We start from the raw sequence: 17,707 nt of genomic DNA, 5'->3' as shown, positions 1-17,707 counted from the left end.
AGAGGGGCAATAAGATCTTGTTTAGTTACTCTGATGCACTTTTATACCTTTTTTTTATCTCCACAAGCACCATAAAGCCAACAAAGAAGGGCCAAACATGTTTTGAAGCTAATGAAATATGAATGAGTTGAGGGAGAGCACAGAATAAGCTATAAATATTGAAGTATCAAAAGACAAGTGCGGGTGTAGAAGGAGGTTAAAGAGTAATCTGTTCTGATAGCAGCATCTTCAGAGGCTGAAGTTAGACGCTAACTTGAAAAGGGCAAAGATGGTTCACTAAACTTTCTTCCTTTCGCCAAAGGAAGCAACTCTTCTCTTGATTTTGAGTTAACAACCAAGTTATAACACTGCTGTTAACAATTGTGCTCAAGTAAGTCTAGCAATGAATGTTACTCTTCCTGAATAACATTCAGGAAAAAAAACAAACTTGCTTTCAAAAACACCTTTTAAATATTAAACTTTACAATTAATACTTAGAGCACGTAGTATTTCGGAACAAGGTAATGTAGTACCAGTGACAATATGTAGTGTTTACTGTGTTTTGTTGATCTGAAAGTGACCCAACAGGCTCAGCAGACAGAAAACATTAGAAAAGTCACATTTCAAAACAATCTGTAGCTTTGAGTCTCAGACATTTTGATTGAAATATGTTTGTTCTTTCTTAATTTAAGTTACTTGTATTGGAGAGAGTATCCATTAATTTTACTAGCATTAGCTCATCATAATATTTTGTAAAAAAAAAAAAAAAGTACATATTTTCCAAAAAGGCTAGTGAAGTTAATGATCTAGTAATCCGCCCACCTCTGGATTGAAGGCAGTGGTGTCAAACTCCAGTCCTCAAGATCCGGGGTTCTACAACGTTCTCTCTGCTTCGGCACTCCTGGCTCCAATATTAACTCGTTAGCAGAGCTCTGTAGAGTTGACTGCATATTGGTGAGGCAGTTTAGCCATTGACTTCAAGCCTGTAGCACAAGAGACACATCTAAAAATTGTAGGACTCTGGCTCTGGATGAATGCAGAAACCACTGGATTTAAGAGTGGTTCAACGACATCTCAACGACCACGATGTCCAGATTGTGGACAGAGACAACTAACTGATGGTATGAAAGAGGAGTGATGGAAGCCATCTTAGCTAAAAGATGGAAACCAATACTGAACCAAAGGGCTGTGTTTCCAACTTTCAAGCAAATCTTACCCTGTTTTGAAAATCATTTCAGAGAATTCACATAAGCAATCCCATCATGATTCAAGTGACCAAGGACACAGCACACTCCAGACAAAAGACCCAGTGAGCCAAGTGAGGGACAGGCAGGTTGCTGACTTGCATGTAGAAGATCACATCAGACCATTAAAAACATTTTTAAATGCAAAGTTAATTTAACACCTGCTTAAAGGCTATTTTCAAAAAGTGCATTTAATCTGACAAGTCTCATTGGAATCCACTATTCTGATTAAATATTTTTCAATTATCTTAACTCAAATTCTATACATTGATGGGAAGTGAGTCATCATATGATGTCATCATATTATTTTGATGCTAATTTAATTAAATGTCTGGGTGGATGTTGGAAGAAAAACAAAGCAGACTATAAAATATGGCAGCTGTAGCACAGGCGAGACTCAAGACTCTGAAGTAAATCTGAAAGTGATGAGAAATTATGGAGCCTTTTAAGGCAAAGTTGACCGAGATGGAAAATGTGGAAAAATGGCTGAATATGGGATTTCCAGTGGAATATAGCTAACTGGGATTGAGGGAAAATTTCTCATTTAGCCAAAATCTGAGTGCAGAAACCCAGTGTCACTTCTTCTTCTTCTTCTTCTTCTTCTCTTTCACAAACTGTGAAGAAGTGCGTTTGTGTGTTTGCGTGTGTATTTGTTGTAATGTGAACAGCAGCTGAGGGCCGAGGTGAGTCCTGTGGCCTTTCAGCAGCCATCTTGTGATGTTTGTTTCCCTCCGTCTCCCCTGAACTCCTGCCCTGCAGCTGCAGAGCCTGGCTTGTGGCACCGCTGCTGCTTCAGCTGGTGATGAAGTGAAGAGCATGATGACATCTGATAGGCTATCAAAGTGTGTTGACGGCCGCAGCACTCTGCCTGCTGATGAGTCAGTGCCTTATCAAACCACAGAGAGGAAAAGCCGAGCTGTGGGCTCCAGTAACGCCGCCTGGAAGGCATCGGCCATTGATTGAGAGAGCAGAGTGCCTTGGAATATTATGAAAGGCCTTTTAGTGCCCTCTGGGGAGCTGCCCTGCCCTCATATTGTGTGTTTGTGTGTGAGCACAGCTTCTGCCAGCACTCGCAACAAATATTTTATTAGAGCGTTTGTCCATCTGCTCTGAACACTGATGGCTGATGACTTCAGGTCCAGTTCAGACCCACCAGTAAGAGGCTGAGGTTCTAGTTATTGACATTGTCATTTTGCATATATATTGCATCATCATATAGTATTGGCGTTTGCTACTTTGTGCATCCATGTAACACCAGAAATACATTGGATTCTGATATGGACTAGTTCTCAGTAACGCTGCTCTCATTTACAATCAATCAGCTTTTATCTGCACAGCACATTTCAGCAGCAAGGCAGTTCAAAGTACATACAGTCAACAATTGTGTAACTGACATTGCATCATCGTGTCATCATCAAAACAATCGATACACATCAAATAAGCTGATCAATGTTCCACATCTACATAGGTGAGTTTTTAGGATTTTACAGAATTTTTGCCTCTAGAATGGGCAGTTATTGTCCAGTCAAAAAGGTTTGACATTTCTTAAATTGGTCTCCAAGTCCAGGCCTGGCAGAGCCTGTCAGTGCGTTATGGTGAGCAGAACACATCCTGGTTGAAGGTTTAGGTCTGCACATTATTAAAGGAAAGTAATCCAGCAGATAATCAATGCTGACACAGCGGAGAGCCACAAGTTTAACAGCACAGATTAAATCACGTGACCAGGAGAACCACTGATTTACCAACAAAGCGCGGAAGCGCCACAATAACTTGGTTTCACACATATCCTGCAGAAACACTGGGAGACTCACACACTCATTAACGGGAAGAGAACATCTGAACTCTCTCCAGCTGCTCTCTTCACACAATGTGAAGGACCCTAGTGAGGCCTGAACTCTGAGGCATCACCGAATTCTCACAAAAACACATGTACCACCCACATGATATCTCTATATTTCAAAATCTCCTCTCAGCACGGATTTGCAGTGGGTTGAACGAGGCTTCCCTCTAGTGGACATTTTTCATTCCTGCTCACATCTTAGTGCGACACTCATTTCTCAGGCTCAAGAATGACTGAACTCTAAATTCACCTGTGAAAACACTCAAAGGATTGGACAGTGTCGTTACTTAAGACAAAAAAACTGACTGTAAATAGAAAAAGAATTGGATAAAAGTTCATATCAGCTTTCAATAGCCTGTAGGAGCGCCTTTAGCAAAAATTGCTTCCCAACTGCTGCACAAAACATCTCTTGGTGACTGAGATGCCAAAGCCTCCTGTGCAGCTCAGAGGAAACACATTCCGGTCAGTTGCATCCAGAGACGACTTCTTTCAGTCATAAACTAAATTTTGTGACCAGGTGAGGGTGAGAACATAGATCGACCAGTAAATTGGGAGTCTCTCTTCACCTCTCCTCAGAGGTCACTTTGAAAATTATAGTCATGCTGGAAAGAAGAGGCATCCTACTTGGGATCCCCCCCGCAACCCCCCCACCACCGTCGCCTTGCTACGACATCCAGTCCTGCCCTGAATATTTCCTCAGGTTGACATGATGGATAGTTTAGGATAGGCCAAACAGAAACCCTCCGAGATTGGACAGCAGCAATTACATTTCTGATGTCATTGGTGGTGTTTTTCCTCTTCTGCATTGTGTTAACACCAGAGGTGGGCAGACAACCCGAAAAAATGTACTCAGGTTAGAGCATTAGTACTTCAACATATTTTTACCCAAGTAAAAAAGCAGCCATCCAAGAAATTACTGAAATAAGAAAAAAAAAGTATTTGGTGAAATACTTTTCGACTGACATTATGAAACATCGATCGTTTCAAAATTGAATCATCAGAAATTAAAATCAGACAGACCGAGACCGGCAAAAGAAACATTTTCCCAAATCAATATCTTTCAATATAAAACTTTTACAAAACCTGCAGGTGAGTGTCTGTGTCTGGTGATTTTTTGGTTGGAACAAGCTAACTCTTCATTAAGTTAAGTTACTCTCATAGGGTGGAGTATCCAGAAATTTTAGTCAATACTTAAGTAAAAGTAAAACATTTAGCATAGTAAAACTACACACTTTTCCCAAAAAAACTTATTGAAGTAAATGTAATTGAGTAAATGCAAGTAGTTACTACCAAAAGCCCTGCTTTAACACAATCAGTCACCAGCTGCAGCTGCGGCTTCTCCTCGCTGCTGATGAACACAAGCACGTGTAGGAGGTAAACTTTTATTTCTGTTGGATTCAGTGTTATCTGTATGATCAGTCACAGCAGCAGAGGACTGGCCCCTCAGCAGAGCATGGAGAGGTGCTGCAGTAGATGAACACGCTGTTCCACACTGGAGCAGAAGCTCTGTTTCTGAATGTGGTGGGTGCAGCGTGGGAGACGAGGACAAAGGCTGCTCTGATATGTTTTAACTCTTTGTGTTGGATTGCTCCAAACAAAAAGGTTCACAACAAAATGCAGATATCCCTTATGGTGGCTTGTGATTCTGACTCCTGGTTGAGCAAACAAGCAGTCTTGCTGGATCATCTACAAGGTCACATAATGCAACCAGTATTAAAACAGTGATTCTTGAGAATAGGGACAAAACAGGGATAAAGCACAAAATCTGAATAAAATATACACAAAATATATTTTTTTCAAATATCTGACTAAACTAAACTGGGTCATGTGAGCACAACAATGTATATTTTCCTGGTGTTTGCTGAATATTTTGTATTTTAAACAATGTGGTAGGTGGATGGTGTCTTTAAAATCCCTTGTCCTGGAGCAGAACTCAATGCATTATAATAGTTTAAAACAATTAAAAGAATACTAATATATTATGACAATTAAGTAGAAGTATTCAAATAAATAATTATAAAAGTATCAATAAATTTAATTAAAAATATTTTATATGTATTTTCCAACTCCATTGAAATTTGTGCCAAGTTTTTGTCAACACCGTGAGACATAAAAATAAAATTTAAAATCTGTGTCAACTCCGTCATGCACTGTTAACGCCATCAGATGGACTTTATGTTGGTTTTTGTTTTAAATAATATTTTTTTTTGTTTCTCGAGAAGCATTTATCTCTGAGTAAAACTGAGCAAAAATATCACTAATGGGGTCATTAAAGAATTATTTTATTTTTTATTTTTGTCAGATGGTGATGACAAAGTTCTGGGTCAAGTCCATTAAAAATGTAATTTTCAAAAAATGTTGCAACTGGGAACCTTAGCATCTTTACATTTTCAAAACATTATTTGTCATATTTGAATACATAAGCTTGAGGAATAATTTTAAAAATTTGGTGGAAACTTAAACCCATTTTCTCCCTATTCTCAAGAATCCCTGAAAAGCAAAAATTATGGACAAAAAATCCTTTTATTTATTCTGAACTTTAATCACACTGTTTATGAAATGCATCCTCGTTGCCATTTCTGGTATTTAGGTTATTTTCTCAAAAGGATCTCAAAACTTGACACCTAATATTCGTAGCCCCAACGCAACACAACCACACCTTTCGGGGAACAGACTACTCCGGCCTCTCCTCATTAACCCACAAGTAGGTCACGGTGTGGTCACGTGACCAACCTCGCTTTAGGTTCCAAGCTGACATTGAAGCTCCTGTCGGCTTAAACAACTATTTTTAATTTGTATTTATTTATTTATTTTTTTTTTTTTTTACAAAGACAAAACACTGGGTAACAAGAGTTAGCCTTTAGAGTTAAGGGGGAATTAACGCCAAATTGACTTCGTTTAATGATGCTGCGTTCCAAGAGAGACGCTGTGTGGAGCACGAGCCCCGCAGACCTGCATTTGTTGACGAACCATCCCTCGTCTGTGTGTCTGGCTGGTTGGCCCGGTCCACACGCCACGGTGTACTACGAGGAGCCTGTTCCCCGGTCAGTTTACAGGGTCGTGGACTGTCCCGCCGTGTTGGCGCCACCTCACTCGCTGACACAGTCTGTAACACCTCCATGCTACTTTTGGGAACATTCGAACGCAAGTAAGTTCCCTTAAAGTCACGAGGTGGGCTAAAAGTAGTTTGCTAATAACAGTGAGGCTGTAGAGGTCTGTAGTTTAGTTTGTGTCTTATTATCCAACTAAATGTGGTTTCTGCTTACACAGAGGAGAGCCGGAAGCTCCTGCTGCGCAGGTAAAGCTATATTGTTCTTCCCATGGTCATAAGGAAGAGACGTGAAGGTTTATTTCCCCTCTCGGCACAGGTCAATTCTAGAGTTGGTGAACGCTCATCACTACCTGGCTTTGACGGACACGGAGCTGCTGCGCTGGTATCTCAGTCTGTCGGCGGAGGACAGGAGCATCATACTGGGTATGGACCGGAAGCCCGTCCGGTGTGCCATTCCTCGTCAGAAGGGGATAGCGTAGCTTTTTCTGTCGGTTTAGAGGATTAGCAGAAAAAAAAAAAAACTATATTAAAACTAGAGAACAAACGACGTATTTTCTGGGTCGTGTTTGGATGTCTAAGTTTGGTCCCTCGAAGGTGCAGACTGTGACGCCAGACGTCGTCTGCATGTAAAGTCCATTCATACACCTGCTTGCAGAAAACAAATGATCAGTAATATGCAAAGGAAATCTGGAAAAGGTCCAACCATGAGTTGCTGGGGCCTCGCCTAGCAAAACTAGCAATGAGACAAAACACTGCAAATGTTAAGATGACAGTTGGTTTTGAATTAAATTTTTGCCAATCCCTTTCACATGTATCTCAATACAATACCATCTTCTGAAAACTGTTTACTGTACCAACAGAATTTACTAAAATATACTAGAACTACCAAAACTCTTCATACAACTAAGAATCACACACAACTATAGCATGTTTTCTTCAAAGTTTTCATCAGAAAGTTAACTGTCTTTGGAAATCTGTTACACCAATCTGAGCTCGGAATGAGACAGACATGAGAGTATATTTATATGAACAAGCACCTGTGATCCCGTTGAACACAATGTTCTATGTTCATGTTCACATGTTCTTAGAACATTGGATCGGGTTTTAAAGGTGCAGTATTGACTGGATTGGGTCATAGCTGCAGAGCTCTTTGTGTTCAAACAGAAAACCTTTGGTGTCCCTCAAGGTTCAGTCCTTGGCCCTCTCCTTATTTCATCGATCTGCTTTCTTTAGGGTCAGTTTTGAGAAACCTTGACATCTCTTTTCACTGTTATGCAGATGACTGTTAGATTTCACTCCATATGAAGCCTGTCTGCCCATGCTCCACCCAGCCTCTTCTGTGTGTTCCAATAGATTTTGTCTGATGTTTTTTTTGTTTTTCTTCTCCAGATGAGGGAGGCCTTCACTACTTCCTACAGAATCATCCTGGGTTGGAGCTTTCTCAGGGTTATGTTTATTTAAAGCGTAAGTTTGTGGATCTGTACAGCTGGTGAGAGCTTTGCCACCATCTAACCTTGCTCATTCTCTACAGCGAAACTTGGAAGTTGTGTCCAGTGCACAGTTACAGCCTCTCAGAACTTGTAAATCACATGGTGAAGCAGCAAATGAAGCTGTGGGCTCCAAGGAGGAGTTTAAGGTTAACAACAATTTGTGTTGAAACTTTGTTTTCAGGTTTTGCAGACCTGGATCACAGGACTTTAGATGTGGTAATGTGGCAGCAAGACAGTAAAGGCAGCATTCATATTTGAACTGATGATTGAGCTGATTGTGTAACGCAATGGTTCACAAACCCTGGTCCTCAGGAACCAATGCTCTGTTTTAGATGTATCTCTGTTCCAGCACATCTCATTTAATCAATCAATCAAATTTTATTTGTATAGCACATTTCAGCAGCGAGGCATTTCAAAGTGCTTTACATAATTAAAATGCAAATGACTTGACCTCCTCTGCAGCCATCATGTGCTGCAGAAGCCTGTTAATCACCCATTCATTAAGTCAAGTGTGCACCTAAAATATGTCGACCACAGTGTTCCAATATTTTGGTCGGAACATTGGGTGGGGATTAAAGGTGACTGATTTGGGTCATACCTGGAAGACAGAACTTTGTGTTTGTACAGAAAACATTAAGTCCATTTTGCCACTTCAAGGTTCAGTTTGTTCACTCCATCTTCTCCCCTTAGGGTCAGTTTTGTGAAATTGACTGTAAAGGCAGACTGGTATGACCCAAACCAGTCTGCTGCTGCACCTTTAAAGATCAGGGTTAGGAACCACTGGGGTAAGGTCAGCCAAAGGTTGGTGAGATTCCACTGAAGATGTAGGAACTACATCTCTATAGGTAGTTCCTATAGAACTACCTATAGTTCTATAGGAACTACCTATAGTGATCTGTGTGCATTACAGTGAAAAACTTTTACCACCTTCAGCAAGTAATATTAGAATTTAAGGGTGTACTCACCTCCACCACATCTGGTCTGATTTAAATGGACCAGTGTGTGTTTCCCCTGTTGGCCTGGATCTTTTGTGCAGAAAAACTCCCACAACTGTTTTTGATTTTGGTTGTAGTTTACCTGTCAGAAGGTTTATCCTTCAACTAACCAATCCCAGGTTCCCCCTCCCTCCACTACAGAAGCGTCTCTGCAGATGTTGAAGATGCTTGCAGGTGACACGAGGGAGAACTTACCCCAGACCAGCTTTTCTAACAATGTGACAAGATCTCAAAGTCAGCTGTGTGAGGAGACCCGTGACAACGCCGTGGTCCACCAGATGGGCTACAGCCTCCCCCTCACACACACACTGAACCAGCACAAGGTGAGTGGAGTGGAGTGAAGTGGAGCGGAGAGCAGGTTTTGCATGCCAAACAGCCAAAGTTAGTGGTCAGTCAGTGCAGGATGAGTTTTGTTTTGTAGGGTTCATCAGTGTCTCAGGCAAGCAACATGTACTTAGAAAGATCCAGAGATGGAAGAAAGCCTGAGGACTCGGCAGCAGGCAGCCAGAGGGCTTCCTCCACCATCCAGGCGCAGTGAGTACACATCACCACAGTTTCAGGAGTCACCACCGTGCCTCATAACGCCTTAAAAATAAAAATACTCCGGCATGGAGTGACAGCAGAAAATGAGTACAGTTGGGAAACTGTGGAGAAATCAGAAAGACTAAATATTAATGTTTATCAGATTGCTTCTTTTCCCCATCCTTTCAGCCCCAGTTTATCCTTAGTAGAAAGAAAAACTTTCCCAAAAAAAACCTTTGAAACTGAGAGTTAAAGGGGATGAGCTCAGACATATAGTCCGATTGCAATAGTGTTCTGTTTATTTGGGTTAAAGTAATTGTTTTGATTTTTTTCCCTGTGCTTCCATAATTGGTTCTTTTTATATAAACTGGAATCTTCTTTGGTAACTAATTGACAACAACAAAATATCTCTTGGTTAAAATGTTAAATTGAATGTTTCTGCTAATATATTGCGTCAATTTTGTATTTCGTCAATGGTTGTAAAAGTTCTTAAATTTAACTTACTGAAACTTTCAACAATCCTATTCCAGGCATGACTTTCAAAATGACCTGCTGTGATCATGTTAACCATGACATGTCCGTTTTATCCCATCAGTTCCTCTTTCTCTCACTTATTTTTTATGGCAATTTAACAACTTTTTAGATTAATTTAGATTGAAGCAATTTTTAAAGAAATTATTAAACCGATATATTTGTTTCTGCTGGTTTTCACAGAGAATGTGACGTTTTAATAAAAATGCAACCTCGTTTTTCAAGGCTATTGAAGATATGGTATAATTTCAGAGTAGGAGATGAATTCTGGCTGAACGGAGCCGTCACATGTTTTCATATTACAGTTCAGAGTGTCCAGTGGAAAACGGCGGTTCCTCACAGCAGCCAGCAGTGGACGCCACGAAGCTCACACAGTGTTCAGAGGGGGGCACCAGCCACACAGCGCAGATCCAGCAGGCTCCTCCTCCTGCAGGTCCTGCAGGAGAAAACATTGTGCTTGGTGGCAAGAAAACGGCAGCCAGTCACGTGGAGATCAGACTGAACAGCGAAGATGAAAGGAGTCAGTTCAACTTCCCCATCAAGGATGATAGGGGCATCCTGGTGTGCTTGGCAGGCAACGGTGTGACACTGCAGAATGCTGGGGCTTCGATCCAGCTGGGCGACCCTCCAGCAGCCAACAGGCCGACGAGCGCTGCAGAGAAGTTTACCTCCACTGCTCCCTGCGCACCCAGCTGTGACGCTGCAGTGAACACTGAGGTAGAGAGCTGCACAGCAAAGCAGACCCAAACTGAAGGACCAAACACATCCGAACATAACGTCATGACTGAGCTTCTTATGTCCGATCTGGACTACCTGGCTGACGTAAGGTTGGAACCTCGTGTTGGTTAGGACTGTTGTAGATGGTTTCTCACCTTCTCTATCCTTTCAGGAGTTGGTCAAACTCCAGATGATTCAAGGTCGCAAGGAGCCAAAGAAGAGCAAAAGGTAATGCGTAGGAGCAAGAACTGGTGGTCCCAAATGCCTATTGTGTGGTGTCAGAAAGGTGATGTGACACAGAAAACATGCTAAACCTGGTAGTTGTGGACCACCAACAGCAGACTGCCGGTGGTTTGCCTTTGGTCCACCGGCAGGCCACTGTGTTTTTTTCGTATCAAAGTGGATAGATCATGCTTTTAAATCCTTCCTTTTCACATGTAAATAATTAACTTTATGATCTATTTAAGGTAGAACTTAAACGCATTGGTCTGAAGTCCTTCTTGTTGTAGCTCCACAGACCCCTGTACCCTTGTAAGAGCAATTCGTTTTATATGGGGGGAATTTTTCTGCCATAATCCAAGAACACACATTTTCAGTATGAAAGCAGGATTTCATGTCTTTTGTTCTCAAAACGTTTAATACTTTTGCTTACATTTTTATTTTGAAAGCAGGGCTTCCTATCCATCTTCTCAAAACTTGTAATGCTTGTACTCAAAACTTCTCCTCGTGCTCAGACTTACTCTCTGCTCGGACTATCTGCTCTCTTTTGAAACGCCTTTTGGCACAGTCGCCTGGCAACCTCTCAGTCAATAAAATGAAAGTGTTGTACTGGGTGTGTTTGTTTCCTTCTAGCGGGTGTGCCTGTGTGGCTACTATCGATTGTAGCAACCTGTGCCACCCTCTGGATGTAGGGAGAAACATCAGCTTTCTGACACTAAACATCCGCCAGCAGTGTGCCGCTGATTACTAATAGCCTTCTGATCTTAGGCAGGAGTTTGTTCACCCAACCAATTCCCTACATCCAGTGTGTGGCACTGGATGTAAGTAGCTAAAATGCTAATGTCGGCTTAAATTATATTATTAGCCTGTGGGCTATTATTAGCATGTTGACACTACCAGTAGTATTTGTGCTATCACAAGCATGGAGCCTATGTCTTAAGCCAGTATCCCAACATGCTCTTTTCTCAACTGTTTTTTGCTAATTGCGTTGCCTTCATAATGGAAAAAGTCAACCCTAGCAATAGCGTACACTCGACATTGAGCCGCACATTTTGGTATATATGTATATATTATGGGGGTGAGGAAAACATGGAGACTGCTGATTATTAGGTGGAGAACAATAGGTTCCTCCTGCCAGGCGATGCTCTGCTCTCCTGTGCATTGCTATAGCAGGCCCCAGTTGATTCCCGTTACCCTGAATGTATTTTCCAGCCCTGGCAGTGTGTCGACTGCTCCTAGAATGGACTGCTGCTGTAAGCAGCGCGCCCAGCAAGCAGAGCTGACCCTGCTCACCCTGCACTATGAGCTGTGCAGGCAGCACGTCTGGAGGCTCTACTACACGTCCGCTGAGGGACACCTGTCCACGGCAATGTGAGGAACCCACAGGGCAATTAAACTCCCTTTGTTTGCACTAAGAGCTTTCTAGAAAAATCCATCACCTCTCTGCAGAGCTGAAGACCTGCCACCAAACGTTGTGAAGATCCTGCAGAAGTTGGTAACTGACTATAACCTGATGAAGCACCAGATCCTGACGGGGGTTCCTCTGGGGCAGCTGAGTCCTCTGTGTGTGGAGTCTGAGAAGATCACAGCAGGAGCATGTTACGTCCCTGAACAGGTGAGAGGTTACTCACAACCCCCAGGCAAGAGCCCAGATGTCTGGGCTTTGAGAACCTTCCACAGTCTGTCTCTGTCTTTGTTTAGATCCTTGGTGACCTGCAGGAAAAGACTCCTTGGTAAGTGGACACACATTGTTGGAGTTTCAGTTCAACAACCAGTGAGATGTTGCAAACTTAATTAGGAAGTCAGCTGAATTATTTCTTCATGGTTTGGGTAAAAAGGCCCTGTATGAGGCAGATGTTTGTACAAGGCCTCTTGTGTGGTGAGCTTCAGCTAATGATGTTCATGAAGGAAAAACTGCAGGTGATGATTTTCTGGTGAGCTTCTCAAAAACCCCTCGTCATGGAGACGGTTTAGTCTGGGGCTAAAGCGATGCATCAGATGACTTGTGATTAATTGATGACAGAAATAATCGTCAACTAGATTCCAATAAAAGGTCATTTGTTAAAAGAACACCATTATCAGAGCAGTAATTAGGCCAAAGCTGTATAAAAATATATATTTTTCATTAAAAACAAATGAAAGAAAAATGTATTCATCAGCACTAAATTCAGCAGAAAGAGCTGAGCTTTTCACATGTTGACGTTAGAAGGATTCGATCAAGTGTTTGCTATTTTTAAAATCAGATTAATCATCAGAATAACCAATAGAGTAATTGATTAATAAAATAATCATTAGTTGCAGCTTGGACTGCACAATAAAAGGCCACATCATCGTAATATGTGTGCAATATTTGCAATATTCATACACCGAGAGACGCAAAGACTGTATGGAGTGCAATACTTGTTGGCTAATATATTTAATACACCTCTCTGATGCCAAGTTTCACCCAGGGGACACAGAAGCATGTAGGAGCTGGAGACGGTGGAGGTCCTGACGGGGACAGACAGAGCTGCCAGGTGTGATCACAACCCCCAACACCACAATGTGCTCCATGCAACAGCAGCAGCTAACCTTAACTACCATCTGTTTCCCCTCCAGAAACCCAAACTGCTCCACAAGGAAGATGAAGAGGACAAGGGAGCTGCAGCTCTTGTACCCAAAGAGCGATTGGTTAAGCAAATGGGTGAGCAGAACCTTTACACGGCTGATGGAACCACAACTGTAGCTGAATGTTCTTATTCTGTTTTTGTGCCGCGTAGGCATTGAGGAGGTGAACTTTAGTGAGGCGTGGTACGACGCTGAGGAGGAGCTGCAGTTGCCAGCACCGGCAGTAGACACGGCCGACAGTAGGTCGTCAGCAGCTACTCAAAACATCATCCGGGTTTCATCAGTTTGAATTGTCTGTGTGTGTGTTGACAGATGCAGAATCAGTCAGTGGTGAGAGCAGCAGCTCAGTGCTGTATGTATCCAACCTGCCTGGTCATGTGACACAGGTCAGTTTAGTCACACGTGCTACTTGGTGCTCTAACATCAAATGAGGGAAAGTGGAAGATTTTGGTTAAATGATCATTTTGAAATCCAGTGAGTTGTACTTCGTTGTAATGGCCAGCAGAGGGCAGTACATGACTGATGAAGCTGATTAGAAATGACATCATGTAGCAGAGCTGGCAGCCTTAACGGTTTATAGCAGAAATATATGGAAATTTCTTCATAAATGTTCTAGTCATTATTGATACAAGCATCTTAATCACATTGGTAGAATGAAAAAAAATTTAATGAATAGCTAGAAGTCACCATTTCCTGTTATTCTGTATCACAAATGAAACAAACTGCTGCAATGTTCTGGATGAGCAGAACATCAGTTTCCCAAAAAGTTAGTGTTTCCGTCTCAATGTTGAAAGAACTAAAACATGTGAAGCATTAGCTGACAATAACTGCATTTCTATTGACCACATTTTGCCCAATGGAAACTCAGCAAATTTGAAAAACTCAGTTTTGGATGGAAAAACTTTTGGTGTAGGAGGATGAGGTTTGTTTTTGCTTTGTGTCTTAACAAAATTTGGTTTATTTCACAAAACTGCAATAGGACATGAACAGTAGTTCATAGTACCATGAACAACCAGATGTTACTACTGACATAAACCACAAAGAAGACGACAGGAAGTAGTGGGAGGCTCGTGGTCCAGTATGTTTTTATATTATCGCGTGAACAGACTCATTCACATTCACATTAATTGTTTTCCTTATTTAATGGGAACCCTGGAATTTTTTTGACATTAGCTGAGTATCGACTAAGTTTTGAGCACATTTGCCATGGAAATGCAGAAATGGGTTCACACATGAGCGATAGCGTAGCTATTTAAATATTAAGAATTGTCAAAGTAACAGCATTTATTTGGACTTTCTTGTTAATGTTGGAAAAACTAGTCATTGGGTGTCGCTTTAAGAAGCCAAAGATGGAGGTTGGCATCACTGTGACGTGGCTTAAAACAGAAGCTAAAAGAATCAGACCTGGCTAGAAGCATATTTTCAGTTTGTGATAATGCATACATTTTTGGGAGAAAGGTTTGCTCATCTGTTCTGCATGTAAAAACCCAGCCACATCATAGTTTTCACAAGTATTTGACTAAAAGAGCCTGAAACATGTTTCAGAGTGACTTGAGGCAGTTGTTTGAGAGTTTCCAACCATCAGAAGTCAGCATCTTCCCCTCAAAGAACGGCGTGAGGTGAGCTACTGTCGCTCATCGCTTTTCACTGGATCCGTTCAGCTCTCTGGAAGGTTCCAGTGTTTGCTCATGGAGGTTCTGTCTCTGGCCGGTGCTCTAGAGTTGCCATAGTGATGGTGGATGGCCCAGAGATGGCTAAAGCTGCAGTCGGAGAGCTCAATGGTCACAGACTGCACAGCCGTACCATGCACGTCAGGCACCTGAGTGGAGCCGCTGCTGGGGGCCACACACCTGGCTCCACTTTGGGGTCCACGGCCCCGCAGGATCCTGACACCAACTGGAGGCTCACTGAGAAAAAGGTGAGGTTCTGATTGATGGATCCTTCCTTTAAACTCCACTATGCACAATGCATGACGGATATTTTTCAAATAAAATAGCAAATCTAAGAATCCGAGTGTATTACTGAGCCTGTTGCCATGGGGACACTACCATGCTTCTGGGTCTACACACATCTGGAGAAGGCCAGATGTCCTCACTAGGACTGGTTTTATTTCCTGACTGCAATACTGAGATTTAGACTTTATTATTACACAAAGACACAAAAGTGAATTTGGTAACAAAATGTTGTTGCTTGGCTACCGGACTACACAGAAAAAAAAGTGTGATCATATATACATGTATACATACAAGTGTAACTAGTGCAGGCAAAAACAGCAATAAAAAAAACTAGAATAAATACTATACAAGTAATTGCTTAAAAGATGAGGCAATGATAAAAGTAAGATTGAACTGTTAAGATGTTCAGTAAAGATATTGCACTTGGCATTTTTAGGTAGTATGAGAGGATCATATTGAACAGATGGATCTACTGAGGATCACACCACAGGATTTATTAGAGCAACTAAACCTCACAGCAGCACACTCAGGGTTACTCACACAGCAGTCATGTTCAGGTTGCTTTGTTGCGCAGAGCATTATTAGTTCCTATGCAGAAATATACCAGCAGGTGGCAGTAATGGATATTCAGAGTTCTGGTCTGTTGCCATAAAATGAGACTCAGTTTAAAATGGTTCAAGGGGCAGCATTATGTAAAACTAACTTTTTTTTTTAGCTTTACATTATGTTATGTTATTCAAGAAACATACCTGCAGTGCTGCTTTGATTCTTCTGTGCATGTCTGACAAATCCTTTACATCAGTATGCAAACAGCGCTGCACACAAATACATTTAACAAGACATCCTATCATATTTAATGGAAATCGTGTCAATGCATTTTGTCCATGATGACGTTGAGTGTTTCACTTATTTGTTAAACCGGTTGTTCTCGTGTTGTTTAAACTGTAAACCTGACGAGGAGCCAAGCTGGATCACATATGCAGGCTCTCCTTTGCTCGTCTGTAGGTTGCTATGACAACCAGTGTAAAACGGTATTCATATCAGAAAGGGGTTTTTATGTAGATGAGAAAACGATCCACTTTGGCATGGAAGACTTCAGATCTGAATGATTTCCAGCAGAGAATCTATTCTTGTTTCTGCTTTCACTCAGAACCTTCAGCACTTTGCCTCTTTGTTACTGGTTTTTGTGTGACCAGAGTTCTGTTTTTATGTCTTGGATATGAAACCTGCACATTTTGTTCTCCAGCACCTTTCATTGGGTCTACAGGGACATTTGAATAAAGGTTCTACAGAGAGCTTGGCAAAACCAAGAATTCCCACATGGAATGGAGTATGGATGCATCGATCCGATATTAATATTTGTTTCGACTTTGATATAGGGGAAAAAAATGCTAGACTAGGTACTGATGACAATGTGCCTGATCCATAAGGGCAGTTCTATTAAGTCTAATTCTATGCTTTGTGCTCTGAGCAGCATCATGCTTTATTATTATTATCATTCAGAGCCCCTAATTGCATTTTCTTGGATCGGTATTGGCTAATACGAGACCTCGGATATCTGTATCGTATTGGAAGTGAAAAGTGGACCGGGGCATCCCTAGGATGGATAAAACAATTGGACTAGACATTCTGAAATATCTCGGGTTTTGTCAGTATTTCTAGCTCAGCTGTAAGATTATTGTGCCTTAAATTCACCTTCACCGTTCCGTCTGCCCAGCTGGTAAACCCAGCGGTCCTCAGCTCCAGCATCCAAACCAGGAAGGTGGTGAGCATCTTTCCCACCGCTAAGGGAACCTGCGTACCTCAGCACTTCGGCACCATGGGTGGCCTGGACGCGCTGATGGCCGAGCTCACCCAGCTCCACCCCCATGTCGACCGCCAGACAATCCTGGATGCTCTGCTGGAGCTGAAGACCACACACCAGGGGGTCCTGGCCAGCCTGCCCCTCAGCACCATCAGAGACATGACCTCTGACCTGCTGACCAAATCGCCTACTGCCACACAGAACTAAGTGGAAAAGACTGTGCACCTCAGTTCAAGTTGTTTATTTCCAAATTAGCAGCAATTCTCCATTTTTATTTGAAGTTTGTAAAGAAAAAAGATCTAAGATCATTCATGAGAAATGCTGCGTCTTCGTTTTCTGTTGGGTTGCTTTTCTTCAGCAGTTAACAGATGGATGTTAACTGCTGTTTAGATGTTTGTTCTTATAAAAAGCTCACCCATTGAACAGTATTCTGTCTGAACATTTTTTATTTACTTTTTGCTGGTTTGTTAGAGTATTTTTTTTAGACCAATAGACTTTGAATTATTTAAAACGTATGACCTAGAAAGGAAAAACCACAAAAAATGCCTAAAGGTCAGAAGTTTGATATATCAAAATAAAAGTATTGGTATCAGCGATACAGGCCCTGTATTTATCTGGTATTGGATTGATACTTATACCTGATATTGCAGTATTGAACAGCTGGTATGTTGAAGCAGGTTTATGAAACTACTGTAGCGTTCAGAACAATCAGGGAATTAGTTTTTTTGTTTTTACCATTTAACACAATGTTT

The 17,707-nt window shown here is 41.7% G+C and overlaps 1 protein-coding gene across 1 annotated transcript; it reads left to right on the top strand.

The window, feature by feature from the left end:
* The first annotated feature begins 5,693 nt into the window (after positions 1 to 5,693).
* On the top strand, positions 5,694 to 17,383 carry rbm44 (RNA binding motif protein 44). The gene is made up of 18 exons (XM_088012338.1): positions 5,694 to 6,211; positions 6,334 to 6,361; positions 6,432 to 6,538; positions 7,505 to 7,579; positions 8,742 to 8,923; positions 9,022 to 9,134; positions 9,959 to 10,475; positions 10,543 to 10,598; positions 11,802 to 11,960; positions 12,039 to 12,204; positions 12,291 to 12,322; positions 13,030 to 13,105; positions 13,188 to 13,272; positions 13,349 to 13,435; positions 13,509 to 13,582; positions 14,742 to 14,815; positions 14,916 to 15,114; positions 16,869 to 17,383. The coding sequence occupies exons 1-18, from the start codon at positions 5,965 to 5,967 to the stop codon at positions 17,160 to 17,162; spliced, it is 2,571 nt and encodes an 856-aa protein (XP_087868464.1). The 5' UTR covers positions 5,694 to 5,964; the 3' UTR covers positions 17,163 to 17,383.
* Positions 17,384 to 17,707: the final 324 nt, after the last annotated feature.

This window comes from Poecilia mexicana, unplaced genomic scaffold (genome assembly GCF_051168715.1).
Source record: "Poecilia mexicana isolate PSO_F unplaced genomic scaffold, ASM5116871v1 scaffold_2, whole genome shotgun sequence".
NCBI lineage: Eukaryota > Metazoa > Chordata > Actinopteri > Cyprinodontiformes > Poeciliidae > Poecilia > Poecilia mexicana.
This window is presented reverse-complemented; position numbering and strand designations above follow the sequence as displayed.